This window comes from Macaca mulatta, chromosome 14 (assembly GCF_049350105.2).
Source record: "Macaca mulatta isolate MMU2019108-1 chromosome 14, T2T-MMU8v2.0, whole genome shotgun sequence".
In the NCBI taxonomy this organism is placed as follows: domain Eukaryota; kingdom Metazoa; phylum Chordata; class Mammalia; order Primates; family Cercopithecidae; genus Macaca; species Macaca mulatta.
The window spans coordinates 47,574,286-47,591,420 of NC_133419.1; the positions used below are offsets into that span (position 1 = coordinate 47,574,286).

The 17,135-nt window shown below is 42.5% G+C and overlaps 1 protein-coding gene across 20 annotated transcripts in view; it reads left to right on the forward strand.

Moving 5' to 3' along the window:
• Positions 1 to 17,135, forward strand: part of SERGEF (secretion regulating guanine nucleotide exchange factor) — a 235,620-nt gene that overhangs the window by 133,941 nt on the left and 84,544 nt on the right. For 14 of the 20 annotated variants that reach the window (XR_013403975.1, XR_013403973.1, XR_013403974.1 and 11 more), the window contains one exon: positions 10,086 to 10,122. Coding sequence is in view for 14 of the 20 variants with exons in the window: in XM_077963146.1 (XP_077819272.1) it covers positions 10,086 to 10,122 (37 nt within the window). In the remaining 6 variants the exon portion in view is untranslated. Of the gene's footprint in view, positions 1 to 10,085; positions 10,123 to 10,330; positions 10,484 to 14,999; positions 15,454 to 17,135 lie in introns of those variants that run through there. The other 6 variants (XM_028833583.2, XM_077963145.1, XM_028833582.2 and 3 more) reach the window with 2 other exon arrangements.

Sequence of the window (17,135 nt, forward strand, 5' to 3'; positions counted from 1 at the left end):
GTTTGTTTGTAAACATAAGTTATTTAGTCAAAGTACTATGTTCAGGAGTTACTCTGACCCCCTTAAGAGCAGTTATATTATTTATTTGAAATCAGTTTTGCCTACTTTTGGGTTTCATATTATCATTCTTAAAGATTTATGTTGTGAATATCAATATTTTCCTCCATTGCTGTAAAGTAGCAGTCCCCAACCTTTTTGACACCAGGGGCCGGTTTCCTGGAAGAGGTGGGGATGGAATGGTTTCAGGATGAAACTGTTCCACCTCAGATCATCAGGCATTAGTTAGAGTCTCGTAAGGATTGCGCAGCCTAGATCCCTCCCACGCGCAGTTCACAATAGGGTTCACGCTCATATGAGAATCTAATGCCACTGCTGATCTGACAGGAGGCGGAGCTCAGATGGTAATATGAGCAATGGGAAGCAGCTGTAAATACAGATGACGCTTCCCTCCCTTGCCTGCTGCTTACCTCCTGCTGTGTGGCCTGGTTCCTAATAGGCCGAGGAATGTTACCAGTCTGCAGCCTGGCGGTTGGGGACCCCTGCTGTAAAGTATTCTGAATGAACTACACTGTATCCATTATACTGATGATGAATATTTGTGTTATTTCATATTTTTATTATGAATAAAACTGCTATGAACATTCTTGTACATGCCTTTTGGTAGAAGTAAGCAATAATTTATTTTGGGTACTTGGGTGTCCATATATATGTTTAGCTTTAGTAGATACTGCCAGACAGTTTTTCCAAGCAGTTGTTGAATTTACACTCCCGTCAGCCGTGTAAGAGAGTTCCAGTTATTTCACATCCTCGTTAGTACTTGGTGTTGGCAGTCTTTTTAATTTTAACCTATCATGGCCACTAGGGAAAGGGTTACATTTTTTTGAGAAGCCTGCCATAGGATGTTTGCCTGGCCTGAATCTATTAATTGCCTGTCTTTTAGTTTGATTGTCCAACTCACATGGTTCCATTTTGTTCTCAATACAAGTACTGAGTAACTTAAGTAACCTAGTAGCATGCCTTTACTGAAATCCAGATGTATTGTCGTGTCAGGCGTTTTTAGCCGGCAAGGACCAAAGATACTTGCAGATTATTATTGTGAAGACTATATTGTACTTTAGCATAAGTAAGGAAAACAGGTGAAGCAAATGCCTTATAAAAGAACAATGGGAAAGTCATTTAGAACCCAAGGCAACTCAAAAGCCTAAACCTTCTTGAGCCCTCAGCAGTAAGATCTATTGCTTCTTCCTTTAGAACTCACATCCTGGTGACTTATCTTCACTTTACTGTTCCTGTGCTTCTGACTCCTCTGCTTGTGCCTCCTCCTCATCTTAACCTTCCTTGTGTCTATTTCTTCCAGCTGCTGCTCCAGCTACCAACTAGAGGACTCACTCCCTAAAACTGTTTCAAGGCAGAATCTTCACTAAGCCATTTCACAGGCTATGGTCAATCTATGCATTAATCCACATTGAGACAGATGTCCATCCATAGTCCAATTAGGTATGGCCCCAGGAAGCAGGACCACATGGTATCAACATGGCCATTTATGATGAAGACATTCCCTTAGAAGGGCACTATGGGAAAAGCAAGCAATCTGACTGCCTGACTAGTTTAATTGTATATATTATAGTCTAATTACTGTGTATATTATATTCTAATTCAGTAGACATTTCTCAAGCCCTCTCCTTATCTGTCAGTAAACGATTGGAAAAGGAAATGAACTGTTTAGACTGAAGAAGTTTGTTTTGTTTTGTTTTGTTTTGTTTCTTTTAGTCTCACTTTGTTGCCCAGGCTGGTGTGCAGTGGTATGATCTCGGCTCACTGCAACCTCTGCCTCCCAGGTTAAATGATCCTCCCACCTCAGTCTCCCAACTAGCTGAGACTACAGGCACACTTCACCATGACAGGCTAATTTTTTTGTATTTTCGATAGAGACAGGGTTTCGCCATGTTGCCCAGGCTGGTCTTGAACTCATGAGCTCAAGCTACCTGCTTGCCTCAGCCTCCCAAAGTGCTGGGATTACAGGTGTGAACCATCACACCCAGCTTGAAGAACTCTTCATAGTGAACCTATGCCAGTTCCTAATGCTTATAGTCTCCTTTTATGTTCTCAAATAATATATAAGTCCTAAAATGTATCTGTAGAATGGGGTCAAGCCCAAAGTGAATTTTATTCTGTAGATAGCAGAGGTTAGGATGCGTGAAGTATAACTGGTTGTTTGAATTCCGTTTTACAGATGAGGGAACTGAGGGCCAGAGAAGGAGGCAAAGAGATTTGCCCAAAGTCACATGGCTAGGAAGTGGGGGCGGGGGGCATCAGGACTTAAATCCAGGTTTTCTGGTTCCATATCCAGAACTCTCTGCATTACCTCGCACTGACATGCCCCATACTCATGTCCAAACTATTAAAAGCACAAAGGAGATTTGATAAAAGCAAACTATAGTCAAGGCAAGTGGGGAGAACTGAGAGGAGGCAGATCTCCTAAAGGCTGAGGTGATCTGGGGGACTGCCTCAAGGTTTTGAACTAGGCCTTGTAGAGTTGGTTGGATTTAGAATGGTGTGGAGAAGGGAGAATGGTACAAATGAAGATACAAAAGTGGGGAAACAAGAGATTTTTCCAGAGACAGAAAAGAGACTCGTGTTGCTGGGTTGGAGGGTTTATGTAGGAAAGGAGTGGTAAAATGTGTGTTAAACAGTAATGAGACTTTGATAACTGTGACAACTTTAATTAAAAAGAAATCAGATCATGCCCATGCACATATGGTGGGTCATGCCTGTTACCCCAGAACTTTGAGAGGCCAGGAGTTCAAGCAGTCTGGACAACATGATGAGATCCTGTTTCTACAAGAAGTAAAAAAGAAATTGGCCAGGCATAGTGGTGTGTACCTGTAGTCCTAGCTACTCAGGAAGCTAAGGCAGAAGGGTCGCTTGAGCCCAAGAATTCAAGGTTATAGTGAGCTGTGTTTACACCACTGCACTCCAGCCTGGGTGATAGAGCAAGACCCTGTCTCTAAAAACAAAAACAAAAACAGATCAGATCATGATATTATGGTGAGAAGAAAGCTTCAAGTCATTGGTTGTTAAGACTTCAGACTGAGGCAAAAAGGACTAAACTAAGATGATAGCAGCTGGAAATAAGTCAGATTTGAGAACCGTTGAGAAGGCAGGATTAATAGGATCTGGAGACAGCCTAAATATAAGGGTAGGAGAGAGATAAGGAAAAGAGTTAGAACTGTCACTTGAGAGTTTGAGCCTTTGTGACAGGGACGCTGTGGTACCAGTATCAGAAGAGGAGGAGGCGATGTCTATAGTGAGTTAGCTTACAGACTTTGCACCAAAGCAGACCTGGGACCAGTGACTTAACTGGTCTGAGTGGGTTTGCTGGCCTGCTATGTAGGGAGACAGATTCCCACTTCTCAGAGTGGCTGTGAGGATGGGAGGTATTGCAGGTAAAGTGAAATTCTATAATGTCACATGCTTGGCATCCAGGCACTTAACCAAACTTTAGCTCTTTTCTTCTCACCCCAACTTCTCTGGAAGATAGCAGAACCTAGTTCAAGCCTCACTGTTTTTTCACAGGCATACATACAATGTGCCTTCATTTTATTTCGTACATATATATGAAATAAAATACAAATTCAAGCCCACAGAGAGAGTTAAAGATAGCTTTGTAAGGCTAGGTGCTTCCAGAAGCAAACAGCTGTACTGCTTCTCTGGTGTCGCGGTGGCCTTCCCCAGTTGGGACTATTTCTGAGCTTAGGGGTGGAACTCTTGTGGTTCACTGGATTGCAGTGTGCCTGTAAAACATGCCCAGCTTCCAAGCACTGTGTTTAATAGTTTGGAAATTCTGGTTGTCACCCCAGAGATACACAGATGGAAACTGGGTTTGGGCAGAGCTCTAGCAAAGGGGCACCGAGACACCCATTCCCTTGACCTGTTAACCCTGGCGGCGCAGGCTGCCCAGCCAGCTGGGGCTGCCATTCTGGAGCTGCTTCTGGCACACTTCTCCCACCCTGGCGGCTGTGCCTGCCAAGGGCTCGCAGTGAGGCACAGAGCATAGCCCAGTGCCATACCAGCCTAAACCCTGTTACTCCCCTTCCACCCTGGCCATCACGCATCTCCGCACGTACGCCCCATTGCCAAAGCACTTGAAGGCACCCGGACTCATTGGCGCGGGGCGAGAACCAGTCGGCAGGCCTCGCTGTCCACCTAGCACCCTGGGTGGCCTTTGGGCCGCGGCTGGCTACCACTCTCCGGTAGAGGGAAGCGGGCCCTGGCTGGTGGCATGGAGCTGACCTCGTCTCATTTCCTCTCCTTGGCGTACCTGACCCTGAGTTCTGGTCCGCAACCCAGTGTTCGTTTCCCACCCCAGTCTTCTGTGCCCCGATTTCCCCATTTAGAATATTCAGATTTGAACAATCTGGCGACGTTCTCTCGCCAAGGGATATCCATGAGGAGGGCAGGCGGCAGAACTTTGTTGCCATTTTGCAGCCATTCCCCTTAAGAAATATCCCTGGAAACAGCTCCTTGATCTTTCCAGAGGTGGGCCCTCCTAGCCCCAGTCAGGATGTTGTTTGGGCCCTGTAAATCTAGGGCTCTCCCAGCCTTACATCCATGGCACTGGGCTTGCCAGATGTAAGGGAACTGGATGGGTAGTTTATTTCCATCTTATATGAGAAAAGGAAGGGTACATACCGTTTTGAGGAAGAAAGCTTGAACCTGAAGGATCACAGAATCCTACACCTCCACTAGCTGTGAAACACTGGGCAAGTTACCTTGCTTCTCTGAACCCCAGCAGCTTCATTTGTAAAATGGTTGTAACAAAAGAATATCTTAGGTTTTGTGTAAGTCTGTATGAAATAATATAGGTAAAGTAGTTAGCCAAGTGCCTGGCCTATAAGTATTCTATAAGAGCCAGTCAGCTGTTTTTACAAACAGGTACAACTGTACTGTTGAGAACCAAAGTACTCACATCCAACAGTTGGCAAACATTTTCACATTCATCAAATTTTTGCTTAAATTTTTCATTTGTTTAACTCATTAATGCATTCAGCATGTATTTACTGAGCATATTATTAGTCAGCTCTTGCCCTGGTCCAGCTGTATTTTCTAAGACACCACCCCTAGGAAAGTTTTAACTGGCCTTGCAAGAACTGATGAAGTCTAGCCTGGTGGGTGGGTGGGAGATCTTATCCCTGTGGCAGTGGGGGTTTGGAATTTGTTTTTTGCAGCTCTGACTTCGTGGGCTGAGGTCCCTGAACAGAGCAGACCTCTCTCATGTCTGGGAAGCATTAAGACAGAGCAGCTCTCCACAGCCACCTTTGCTTCTCACCCCTTACTCTTGGGGAGTTGTGTCCCCCTTCTCCAGAAGGCCCCAGTCAGCAAGCTGGAACCTGATTTTTCTATAGTGGGGTCCTGTTTCCTAGAACTGACTTCTGTTATAGTCTTCTGTGCTTTGCTGTACTGGAGTTGCCAGAAGAACGCTTCTCTGCTTTCAGTGCCCCCAGCATCTTCATGCTGTATCCTTCTAATGCTCTCTCCTTCTTGCCCGCATTGTGCATGTCAGGGTCAGTCTCCAATTGGACTGGATTGGCCACACTGCTGCTCATACTTGCTTTGGGATCATATACCTTCCCTGAGTCCCTTCTCTTTGCACTGCCACCTCCTCACCCCCATGACCTACACTTAGATTTTGTGGCAGAAACACTACTGAGCAGGCAGTCTTCTGGATGTCTGAGAGACAGAGAACCTAACATGCACAGTCTGTGAACAGACATCGTAGTGTGATAAGGGCCATGATACATAGTGCTGTGGGAATAGCCAGGGTGGGGCAGCTGGCTCTGCCGAAGAAGTCAGGGAAGGCTTTACCAGGAGGTGTTGTTTGAGCAGTCTTTTTTTTTTTTTTTTTTTTTTTTTATGAGATTGAGTCTTGCTCCATTGCCCAGGCTGAAGTGCAGTGGCGTGATCTTGGCTCACTGCAACCTCCACCTCCCAGGTTCAGGGAATTCTTCTGCCTCAGCCCCCTGAGCAGATGGGATCACAGGCACCCGCCACCATGCCCCACCAATTATTTTTGTATTTTTAGTAGAGACGGGGTTTCACCATGTTGGCTAGGCTGGTCTCGAACTCCTGACCTCAAGTGATCCCCCCCGCCTTGGCCTCCCAAAGTGCTAGGATTACACATGTGAGCCACCACACCCGGCTGAGCAGTCTTAAAAGATTTACCTTGGTAGACAGTGGGAGAAAGCGAATTTCAGGCAAGGAGCATAGCATGCATAAAGGCCTGAAATTGCATCATGTTCTTAGAGAAAAAGTGATGTGATGTGAATAGAACAAAAGGATTATGTTATTTGGGTTGAGGGTTCTGAGTAGCAGAGGGAGGAAATGAGGCCAGAGAGGTAAACAGGGACCTACTCATGAGGGCCTTGTAAGATGTTTTAGGCTTTACCCTACCAACGCTGGAATCCTGTGAAGGTTTTATACATGGACATGACATGGTCAGATTTGTGCATGAAGAAGGTGGGATGCATGGCTGTAAGAGGATAAATTGTCTCATTTGTCCTCTAGCAATTCTGTAAGGCAGGCAGGGAAGACACTGTTTACTTTTTACACCTCAGAACACTGAGGCCCAAGAGGTCAAGTCAGATACCTTGCCCTTTAGGTCTCAGAGCCAGAAAGGGGAGGACCTGGGACTCACCTAGCTTCCCGGTCCTGAATCTCTTTTCTCCTGGGTGCATTGCCATTGTTAATAGCGTCTTCTAGAAAGCTGCCTGCAACTGAGCAGTGGGTAGATGCAGACAGGAGCATTATGAAGCATATGGTCATTGATACAGTTTCACTGAGGGAGTGTAACACTGGATTTTGCGGCCTGTGGTGTTCAGTCGCCTGACCTCTATGCCAGCACACAGACAGCAAGAAGCAGTGGGGAACTTTGAGCTTCAAGCTCTACATTGGTTTGACAAAATCCATTCATCACTGTCTCTTTCATTAATGTGCTGTCTGATACTGACATTTGTCAATGGCTTGTTTCTGGAAGCCCCAGTCCTCAAGGCTGGTCAGCTCTACAGTCACAGCCCCAGGGTGAACCCCGGCAGTCAGAAGTAGGGCTTTTCTCTCTCTGCATTTTGTAAAATAAAATAACTTTAAAACAATAGCAAAGATAACATGATGTAGCAGTAAAGAACACTAGCTTGGAGATCAGGCAGACCTGGGTTTTAGATCTGCTGCTGCCACTTGTCTAGCTGTGAAGATCATTTAATATGTATGAGCCTCAGTCTCCTTATGTCTAAGATAAGAAAGTAGAACTTACCTGAAAAGATTGTCGTAATGACTAAAATGTGATAATGTTTATAAAGTACCTTGGCATGACACCTGGCACATATGAATCCTCAATATATACTGACTTTAATTCCTACAGTTACTGTTGCCCCAGCCACCACTACTACTGCCACCATAGTTAAATAATATTTGGAAAATAGAGAATAGTAGAAAAAATATCTTACAATCTTACCACCATGATGCAGCTACCCTTGTAATTTAAATTTCCTTCAAATCCTTTTCCCCCACTACTTCTAAACATTTCTGATTTTATCACATGTATATTTTATACCCAGGTGGGTTTTTTTCCTCCATGGTGGTAACTGCATTACACTTATTTTTTCTTGTTTTTAATAGATTTTTTCCTAATTATAAAAATTGTTTATAAAATTCAGAGTTTAGAAAAAAAGAAAAAGAAAAATCATACTCATTGTTAACATTTTGTTGTATCTCCTTCCAGTCATTCTTATTCACACTTTGTTATAGAGTTGAGATCATATTATATATACAATTTTTATGTAATTTTTCATATGAATATTTTCTTATTATAAGCATCGTTTTCCAAGGCTGCATATTAGTCCATCAGGTGGCTCTACCATAATTTACATAAGCATTTCCCAATTGTTAGACATCTGAGTTTTTTCCAATTCTTCAATCTAAATAGCTTCCTGTAACAGACCTAGGGAACCAGCCTCATTACAGCCAGGAAGCATATAATGAACTTGTGCTGTGTATATGGTCCTGAGTGAGGCATAGTGGGAGCCGTCAGGTCAATCAGACACAGAGCCAGCCTCAAAGGAGCTCAGAGACTAAACAACCTGGAGATACTTACTGGCAAATAAGCACTGTCAGGGAGTCCACTAAAGTGTGTGTAACCTTTTCCCTTTGGAAACTGGGATCTGGGAAGCACAGCTTCTATACAGGAAAAAGCCTAGGAAACCTTGCTGCCGCTTCTCACCTATGAATATGCAGATTGGCTTCTAATACTCAAATGCCTTTTGAGCTACGCTGTCAGGGGCCTGCGCTAAGAACCATTGAATATTACTTACAAGTGGTTTTCACTGGGAAAGAATGAGAAACACTACCAAAGGAACTTGTGGGAGAATTAAGGGAATCAGAGTGACTCTAGTCTTAGTTTTTTATTTTATTTTTTTAATTGACAGATAAAATTGTATATGTTTACTGTATACAACATGATGTTTTGAAATATGTATGCATTGTGGAATGACTAAACTGGCTAATTAACATATATTACTTCACATAGTTGTCATTTTTGTGGTGAGAAAACAAAATCTATTTTCATCATTTTTTAAGAATCTGATATATTAACTGTAGTCATATATAATAACATGGATGAACCTGGAAGACATTACTTTAAGTTAAATAAGTCAGGCACAGAAAGGCAAATACCACATGATCTCATTCAATAAGGAATCACTCATATGTGGATTTAAAAAGTTGATTTCATAGAAGTAGAGGATAGAGTGGTGGCTCTAGTCTTAGTTTTGTCACAGACTTGCCTGGGACCTGCGGTAAGTTATTTCTCCCTCCTGAGCCTCCATCTTCTCCTCATAATGTAGGGTATCTCCAGGGCCCTTCCAGCATTAACATTCCAGAGTACTTGAAACATTCCTCTTGCAAGGAGCTAAAGTGAGTATCCTGATAAAGGTCACAGGATAATTCTCCAAAGTCCAGAGCTCCTCTTAATTAGTCCTAGGGAACCATTTATGCCTTTGTATTCCCAGTCACTTCCTCCTGCTAGCGGTTGAGACATATGGAGACTGAAGGGCAAGAAGTATCTCTCACTGGTTGGAAACCCTGGATTCAGAAAGCCAAAAACTGTCTTTTATGTATTAAGTATTTGTTCTTTTATGTACTTTGTTCTTTCATTCATTCCCTCATTTAGCAGATGTTAACTGAGTCCCAGGCCTTGTCCAATCCATCCGTGCAATACAGAGGTGAATGAGACTCAACCATGTTCTCAAAATACATGTAGTCTCATAAGAACAGGAAACAATGATAAAAGGCAACAAGATGGTTGCTACGGTGGGGGTACATTTAAGGGCATAAGGACAGGTGCACCTGAGTCTACCTAGACGCAACAGCAAAGGAGTCTTAGTAGATACTTTGAGATTTTAAAGGATAAGTAGAAATTTTTTAGGTATGCAGTAGAGGAGAGGACATTCTGGGTAGAGGAACAAGCATGTGCAAGGGGCTAGAGGTGTGAGAGAACATGACATGTTGAAAGAACTACAGATAGTTTGTGTGGCTGGTAGGTGAAAGGGATAGTGGACAGATGAGAAAAAGTCAAACATTTCTCCACGGACCAGTCTGTTTCCACTGAATTCTTTGCTCATTTTATCAGTCCATATGAGAGTGATGGTCTTTTTAGTTCAGTTTTCAAAAACTGTTATCTTTATTGCCTTATCTTTCCATTTTTACAGTAACATATGCTCGTTATAGAAAGTTTGAAAAATACAAAAAGTAAAAGGAAGAAAGGATTTAAAAAATTACTCATGGTCTCACTAGCTAAAGACAACTTTAATATCTGATGACTTTCCATTCTGTATTTCTTTATTTTCTCTTTTTACGTAGCTGTGAATGTGTTGTAATTACAATCTTAACTTTTGTATGTGATGCTCCTTTCTATTTCCTTCCTAAATTTTGCCAAAAATGGATGTTAGTGTCATTAGAAAAGAACTATGATTATAAAATATACTGACTGAAATATCTATCCATTTTCTTTCTTTCTTTTTTTTTTTTTTTTACAGGTCTCTTGTGGCTCAGAGCATAATTTGGCAGTAATTGGTGAGTAATTTTTATACTGATAACTGTTTCTTCTGAAAGTCATGTGGCAGAATTGGAGAAGACTTTTGGTTAACCAAAAGCCATGGTGCGTGTGCTCATGCATGTTTTAGGGGAGATTGGGGAAAATGGAAATCCTTGGTTGACCAAGGGTTTACTAGAAGCTCCTTTTCTGAATATTTCAATTCATATCATTGAGCATCTTTTTAAGGTACCTGAGCTGGTCTCCCTGCCTGGGAAGTGGCATTTGAGCATATTAAAGAACTCACAGGCTGAGGGGCATCATGTGTAGAAAGCCAGACATAAAAAGGAAGAATGATTGGACTGCTTCTGGTTTTTTGAATAAATCCCCATTCAAAAGTTCTTTCCTATTTGTTTGGCTCTTTCTTTGGAAATATGCGGCTCTGCTCACTGCCCTCGCTGCCTTGTATTTAGTGGCACTCAGGAGCTCCCAGCTGGACTCAAACCTCTGGTTAATAGAGGCTTCCTCTTAGTTGGCCCTGGATAATCACAGTTTAGTGTTTTCATAATTAGATCTATTCATTCAAGAAGCCTTCTCTTTACTTCCACAGGTAGACTCAGTTTCCATCTCACAGTACATTAAAGAGACTGCAGTGTAGGGCCAGACTGCCTGAGTTCAGTACATACTTCTACTTACTAGCCATGTGAACTTGGACAAGGTATTTGACTTCTCTATGCTCATCTTTAAAATGGGGAGGGCAATAGTGCCTACCTCATAGTGTTGTTGAAGGGACGAGTTAAGATATGCAAAGCACATAGAATGGCACTTAACTCCTAGTAGGGACTTTGGTAATGTTTGTTATTATTACCTGGTGTTATGTGTTAAAGTAATTGCCCTCCTCTGGGCTTTAGTTTCCCCAGCTGTAAATGGAGAAGTTAAAACAGAAAACCAAGTTTCCCTCCAGCTCTGATATTTTAGGACTCTTGTTACAACCCCACCACTGACTGACTTCTGTCAATAATTTCTGTTCCTGGCCACTCCTGTCTCCTAGCTTCTAACTTTGAACTTCTACCAGGCAAGGCCCTTGTGTTTTCCTCATTTATTGCCTATTCACAGCACCTAAAGCAGTGCGTGGCTCTTAGCAGAGACTCACACGTTCTTTTCTGAATTAAGCTAGACTGGCTTGGCTGTCTGGGGTGGCAGTAGTGTGAAGCACTACTTTGCAGGCCCAAACATGATGTACAAAGAGGCAGAACCAAAGACAGCAGAGGAGGTGGGGAGTAACAGGGGCTGGAGTTAGAGAAGGAGCTAGAAAATGTAACAGCAAACCTGCATGCTTTGCAGCAGGACCAGATACTTTATACCGGAACTGCTTTAGCCTGGTTGTAATTAAGATAAGCTAATCAAAGAGTCAAAGGCAGTGCCTAGGACATTGCTGCTACTGCTATCACTGGACTGGGAGAGGTCGGCTTCCCCTGGGACCAACACAAACAAGAAGATTGCAGGGAATCTAAATTTGTGAAAACACAAAATCCAGATGAAGGAATGGGTCAGAGCTAGCAAAGCGACAGGCTGAGCTGATGTAGGCAGCCTGGGGCTGTAGAAGGAGCAAAGACTCTGCAGACAGCCTTGATTCAAACTGGTTCCATCACTGTGTGAGCGTCCATATTCTTATCTTTGTAATGGGGATAATAATTCCTCCTTTCAGGATTATTGTGATTAGGTGAGATAATTTATGTGAAATACCTGGCAGATATAAATTCCTTTGGTTTCTCTTTTCTCTTGGTTAGGTAGGGGGAGGGGAGAAATACTTGTTAGTGTAACTGTTCTAGTGAAATATTTCTTTGTTGGGAGAGAAACAATGACATTCTGGAAAGATGTGTCCAGTGTTACCTGTGTGGAGGCCATCAGAGGCAGTGGGAGAATAGGGCATGCTGGCGAGCACTTGAGGGCAGACCTGTTATTTTCCGTTGTATCCCCAGTGCCTGGGACCTGGCTCACAGACTGCTGAATAATGGTTTCAGAGTCAGGAAAGGTGAGTGCAGGCACAGGGCTCTGCACGTATGTACCTGCCTGCCAGCCAGGAGGAAGAAGCTCTCCATCACTGGAGGAATGAGGCCCTGAGAGGGTGCTCTGCAGGGTGCAGGCTTTGAAACAGGAAGCTACAAGAAGCTGCCTGTTAGCCCTGCCAGGAGGCCAGCATGAGGGAGACAAGTTGCAGGTGAAGAAGAGTTCCTACCAGCTTAAAGCCGTGTTTCCCATGGGTTGAGCTCCTCCCCTCAACCCTACTGCCTTTGCCTACTTTAGAGGGATTTCCCTGCCTTCAGTGTCATTTCCTGAACTCTAGCCCTTCAGTGCCTGGTGCTGTGTCCCACATGTAAAAGGCACAAAATAGTTATAGAATAGACTAGAAGATAACATAAATCAATCAAACTTTGCCCAAGGGTAGAAGCAACCTTAATGTCTAATGAGTGTGTGACAGATGAATCAACTTGGAAAGGGAGGTGAAACAGAGAATGGTGAAAGGACATGATTGAGAACCTACTCTGTCTTGGGTTAATGGAAACAATTCCTCCAAGTATATTTGTTGTATCTGCTTTAGAGACAAAACAGGCTCAGAGGTTAAATGGGTTAAACAGGTCGTAGAGATAAGTAGCAGTGTTACCTGAGCAATGGGCTCACTGCCCAGTGCACACAGAAGCAAATACTGTGACACTGGCTTTGAGCAAAGAAAAAAGCTTTATTGTGAGTCAATTGACAAGGAGACAGGGAGGCAACTCTCAAATCAATCTCCCCAACCTGGGAGTGGGTCAAGGTTTTGTGGCATTTTAAACTAATCCCAGGTAATGCCAGTGCAGCTGGTTGGCCAGGCTGGTGATGGTAACAATTAGGTTGCTAAAGCTTTTCTCCTGAGCATGCCAGGTAACTTTGGCTCTGCATTACCTGTAACTTAAGCAGTGATTAATTGGTTTGAACTGGTCCTACAGTTAGATAGTACAGCTGTCTCCTCCACTTACGAGCTGTGTAACCTGTATAAGTGACGTACCTTCTCTGTGTCTTGATCACCTCATCTGGGATATATTATTATTGACTTCATAAGGTTGTTAGGTAAAGTGCTAAGAACAATGCCTAACACAAAAGTAAAGACTCAATAAATGTTAGCTGCTATTATTATTATTATTCTATATTAAGACCTCAAGGAAGGAAATAATTATAAGCCTGAGGCCAGGGTAGGAACCTCAGGAGCTAGAGAAGGAAGTGTCTTTCCCAGCCTGGATATCAGGGTCCATGGCAAGATCTCAGCATAGCTGCAGGATGGATTTGTAAACTGGAGCCTGGGGTTCCCATTGGGGAATCTGCACATCCAAACAGCCCTGGAAACAGTGCTAGCCCAGATTTGTTCAAAGACAGGATTCTGCTATTCATTGTCCCAGACAGGAACTCAGGCCCTGCATGTTCCAGCCTGAGGCAAGCCCCATGGAAGCCACATTTCAGTTTCTTGCGAAGATGGAAATTTTACTCTGCTGCTTTATGTGCTTCTGGGTTTCTTTGTTCACTTCTTTTGAAATTTGGTTTAGTTACTTCCTTAGTTTTCCAATTAAGTTTCTCTTGACATGTTTTGTCTTTGCCACCAGGTGCCCCCATGGCTAAACAGAATGGTGAAGTGGTATGAGTTCCTGCTTTAGACTAAGAACTGTTGGAGCTAAGCATAGACAGACTCAGGTGACAATCAGAAAAGAGAGAGCTGAGGCCATTGACCATGGCTGGCTTGGGCATTCTCTACCTATGTGCCTTCTACAATCACTCTGCCTCACCGAGCCTGATTCCTCATTTGTAAAATCGACACCCTGATACCCACTCCGAGAAGCTGTTCTTCCCAATGGCATATGTATGTCAAGTGCATGCTCAGTACCTGCCATGTCATAGGTGCTCCACAGGTGCTTGTCCACTTGGCTGCTTCACTAATTCGCTTTCTTCCTTTCCACTTAGGATTTCTTTCCACATCTGACAAAGCTCACTGGCTAACTCCCATTTGTGGGCATAGGCTGAGGTGAAGTGAGGGCACGTGGCCATCACTTGCTGAGAAGATCCCTGCCTTTCAGAGGCAGGGTCCCCAGATCCAGCTCTGTTTTCAGGCCCCTCACCTCTGTGTCTGGATGAATTGGCTCCAGCTGTTGTGCTTCCATCAGGAGCAGCTTATTTTGGCTTGAATTGGCAATTTGTTTGCCTTCTCCCCTGATGTGCAGTTTTGTCTTCCCTTCCTGCGGAGGAAAAAGAGCTGACTGCGTTTCCTCTCTCCCTGCTCCACGCAGACCTTGGAAGGATTTTATTGGTGGCCTTTTCCTGGAGCACTCAGGCTTGCCAGACAGCCATTGTTAAAGGGTTGGTTATTGGCAGGGAAGTGTGATGCCTCCTCCTCCTCCTCCTCCAAGCAGAGCCAATTCTTTTACTAAATTGGAGCTATAATATATGCATAGATTTTTTTTTCATTTCACAGATGATTTTCAACTGTTGAACCATTGTACCTTTATAATATGTATGGCAGAACATCTGACCTTGGCATGAAACTATCAAGCAATTTCATGTAAGAACTTAATAGAAATATAAAGAAATAACTTTTTTTGGCACTGGATATTCCTTTGAGAGGTGATATCTCCATACCCTAGGGCCTTGTAGAGAGCTTAGAGGCAGATACAAACTTGTATGTTTCTATGCACAACAAGATAGGCAGAATGTAAATACTTTACCTATCTCATCCCATTTAATCCTCACAGCAAATTGATAAGCTGGTACTCTGGTTAATCCCATCTTCTAGGTAAGGGAAAATGAAGCTGAAGGTGAGCAATTTACCCTGCCCAGGTCACGCAAGTAGGAAGAATTTGTGTGTTAGGTTTTTTACCCACGCCTCTAATTTCAGAGCCTGTGGACTACTACCCGATGCTGCCTTCCTGCAGACTGGTGATGGTCTGGCCTGTTTTTAACGCTACCAGAGAGGAGTATTTCGTCTTTTTGTTTCAGTGTTTAAAATGAAAAACTCCATGGATTCAGCTGGAAACCATCATTCTTAGCAAACTATCACAAGAACAGAAAACCAAACACCGCATGTTCTCACTCATAGGTGGGAACTGAACAATGAGATCACTTGGACTCAGGAAGGGGAACATCACACACCGGGGCCTATCATGGGGAGGGGGGGGAGGGGGGAGGGATTGCATTGGGAGTTATACCTGATGTAAATGACGAGTTGATGGGTGCAGCACACCAACAAGGCACAAGTATACATATGTAACAAACCTGCACGTTATGCACATGTACCCTACAACTTAAAGTATAATAATAATAAATAAAAAAAAAAAAGAGAGATACTAAAATAACTGGGCTTATTTGACATATTCAAGTACATGGGCAGCATTGTCAAATAATAAAAGTAGTGCCAAATTTTCTTTGAAAAAAAAAAAAAAGCTTATTTTGGTTATACATGATAATTTAATAAATATATTTGAGAATGTCTGGTAAAAAAAAAAAAAAGAAAAAAAAAAAGAAAAACTCCCTTCCATGCTATCTCCCTCTCTCCAGTTCCCCAAAACCCTTCTACCACATGTGCAGCTAAAGCCTGTTACTAGTTTCTTCTGTATCCTTCTAGTGTCCTTTTACATATGTAAGTGAATACTAAGATATGTTTTTATCCTGCCTTTTACATAAATGGCAGCATACTATGCTCATTTCTCAGTGCCTGATTTTTCTCAACGATTTTTCTGGGAGATCTTTCCATATCAGTATAAAAGCTGTCCTAGCTCTTTTTTTTTTTTTTACAGTTATTTAATATTCCAATGTTCCTATGTACCTTGATATATTTAACTAGTGCCCTGTTCATGGACATTTATGTAATTTCTAGTCTTTTGTTATTTAAGCAACACTATAGTGAATGACCTTCTATATATGTTATTTCATGTGTAGGAGAGTATAGTTATAGGGTAAGTTCCTAGAAGTGAAATTACTGTGTCAAAGTATAAATATATTTGTAATTGTGCAATGTACTTCAAAATTGGCCTCCATAGGGGCTATGCCATTTTTCACTCCTGCTAGCAATGTGTAAGGGTACTTACTTATTGCAGTCTCCCTAATAGGATATGTTAAGAAACTCGGATTTTTGCCAGTCTGATAGGTAAGCAACTACTCAGGGTAGTTTTTGTTTATCTTTTAAAGTTGAAGTATAAAATATACAGTAAAGTGCACAAATCTTAAGCGTTCAGATTGATGAATTTTTACATATGTATATACTTAAGAAAACACCACCCAGAGCAAGATATAGAACATTTCCAGCACCCTGGAAGACTAGTTCACGCTCCATCTCTGCCTATAACCCACCCCCAGAGGTAAGCGTTCTTCTGACTTCTGTCTCCAAAGATGCCTTTGTTTGGACTTCATATGAATGGTGTTTGACTTCTTTTGTTCAACACATTGTGTCTGTAAGAATCATTCATGTTGTGTGCAGCAGTAATTTTATAATGCTCGGTAATATTCTACTGTATAACTATATCACAACTTACTTAACCATTTAACTGTTGAACATTTGGGTTGTTTCCAGTTTGGGGATGCTATGTACATTCTTATACACGCCTTTTGGTAGACATATACATTTATTTCTCTTGGGTGCATGATTAAGACTAGGAATTCTAGTTCATGTTTATAATTGGTAAATACTGCGCAACTGTTTAAAGTAGTTGCACCAGTTTACACCCCCACCAGCAATATGATAGTTCATTTGTCCTATACTCTCACCAGAAATTTTCTATCTTATAGATTTAGGCAATTCTGTTGAATGTGCAGTATGGAATCTCTCTGATTTTAATTTGCATTTCTCTCATAACTAATGATGTGGAGTACCTTTTTGTATGCTTATAGGCCATTTGGATGGCTTCTTTTGTCAAATCCAAAGACTTTAAGCCTTTGCCCATCGTTTTGAGTTGGGTTTTTGTCTATGCTTTTCTTAGTGACTTGTAGGCATCCTTTATATCTTGTAGATTCCAGTCCTTTGTTGAATATATGTATT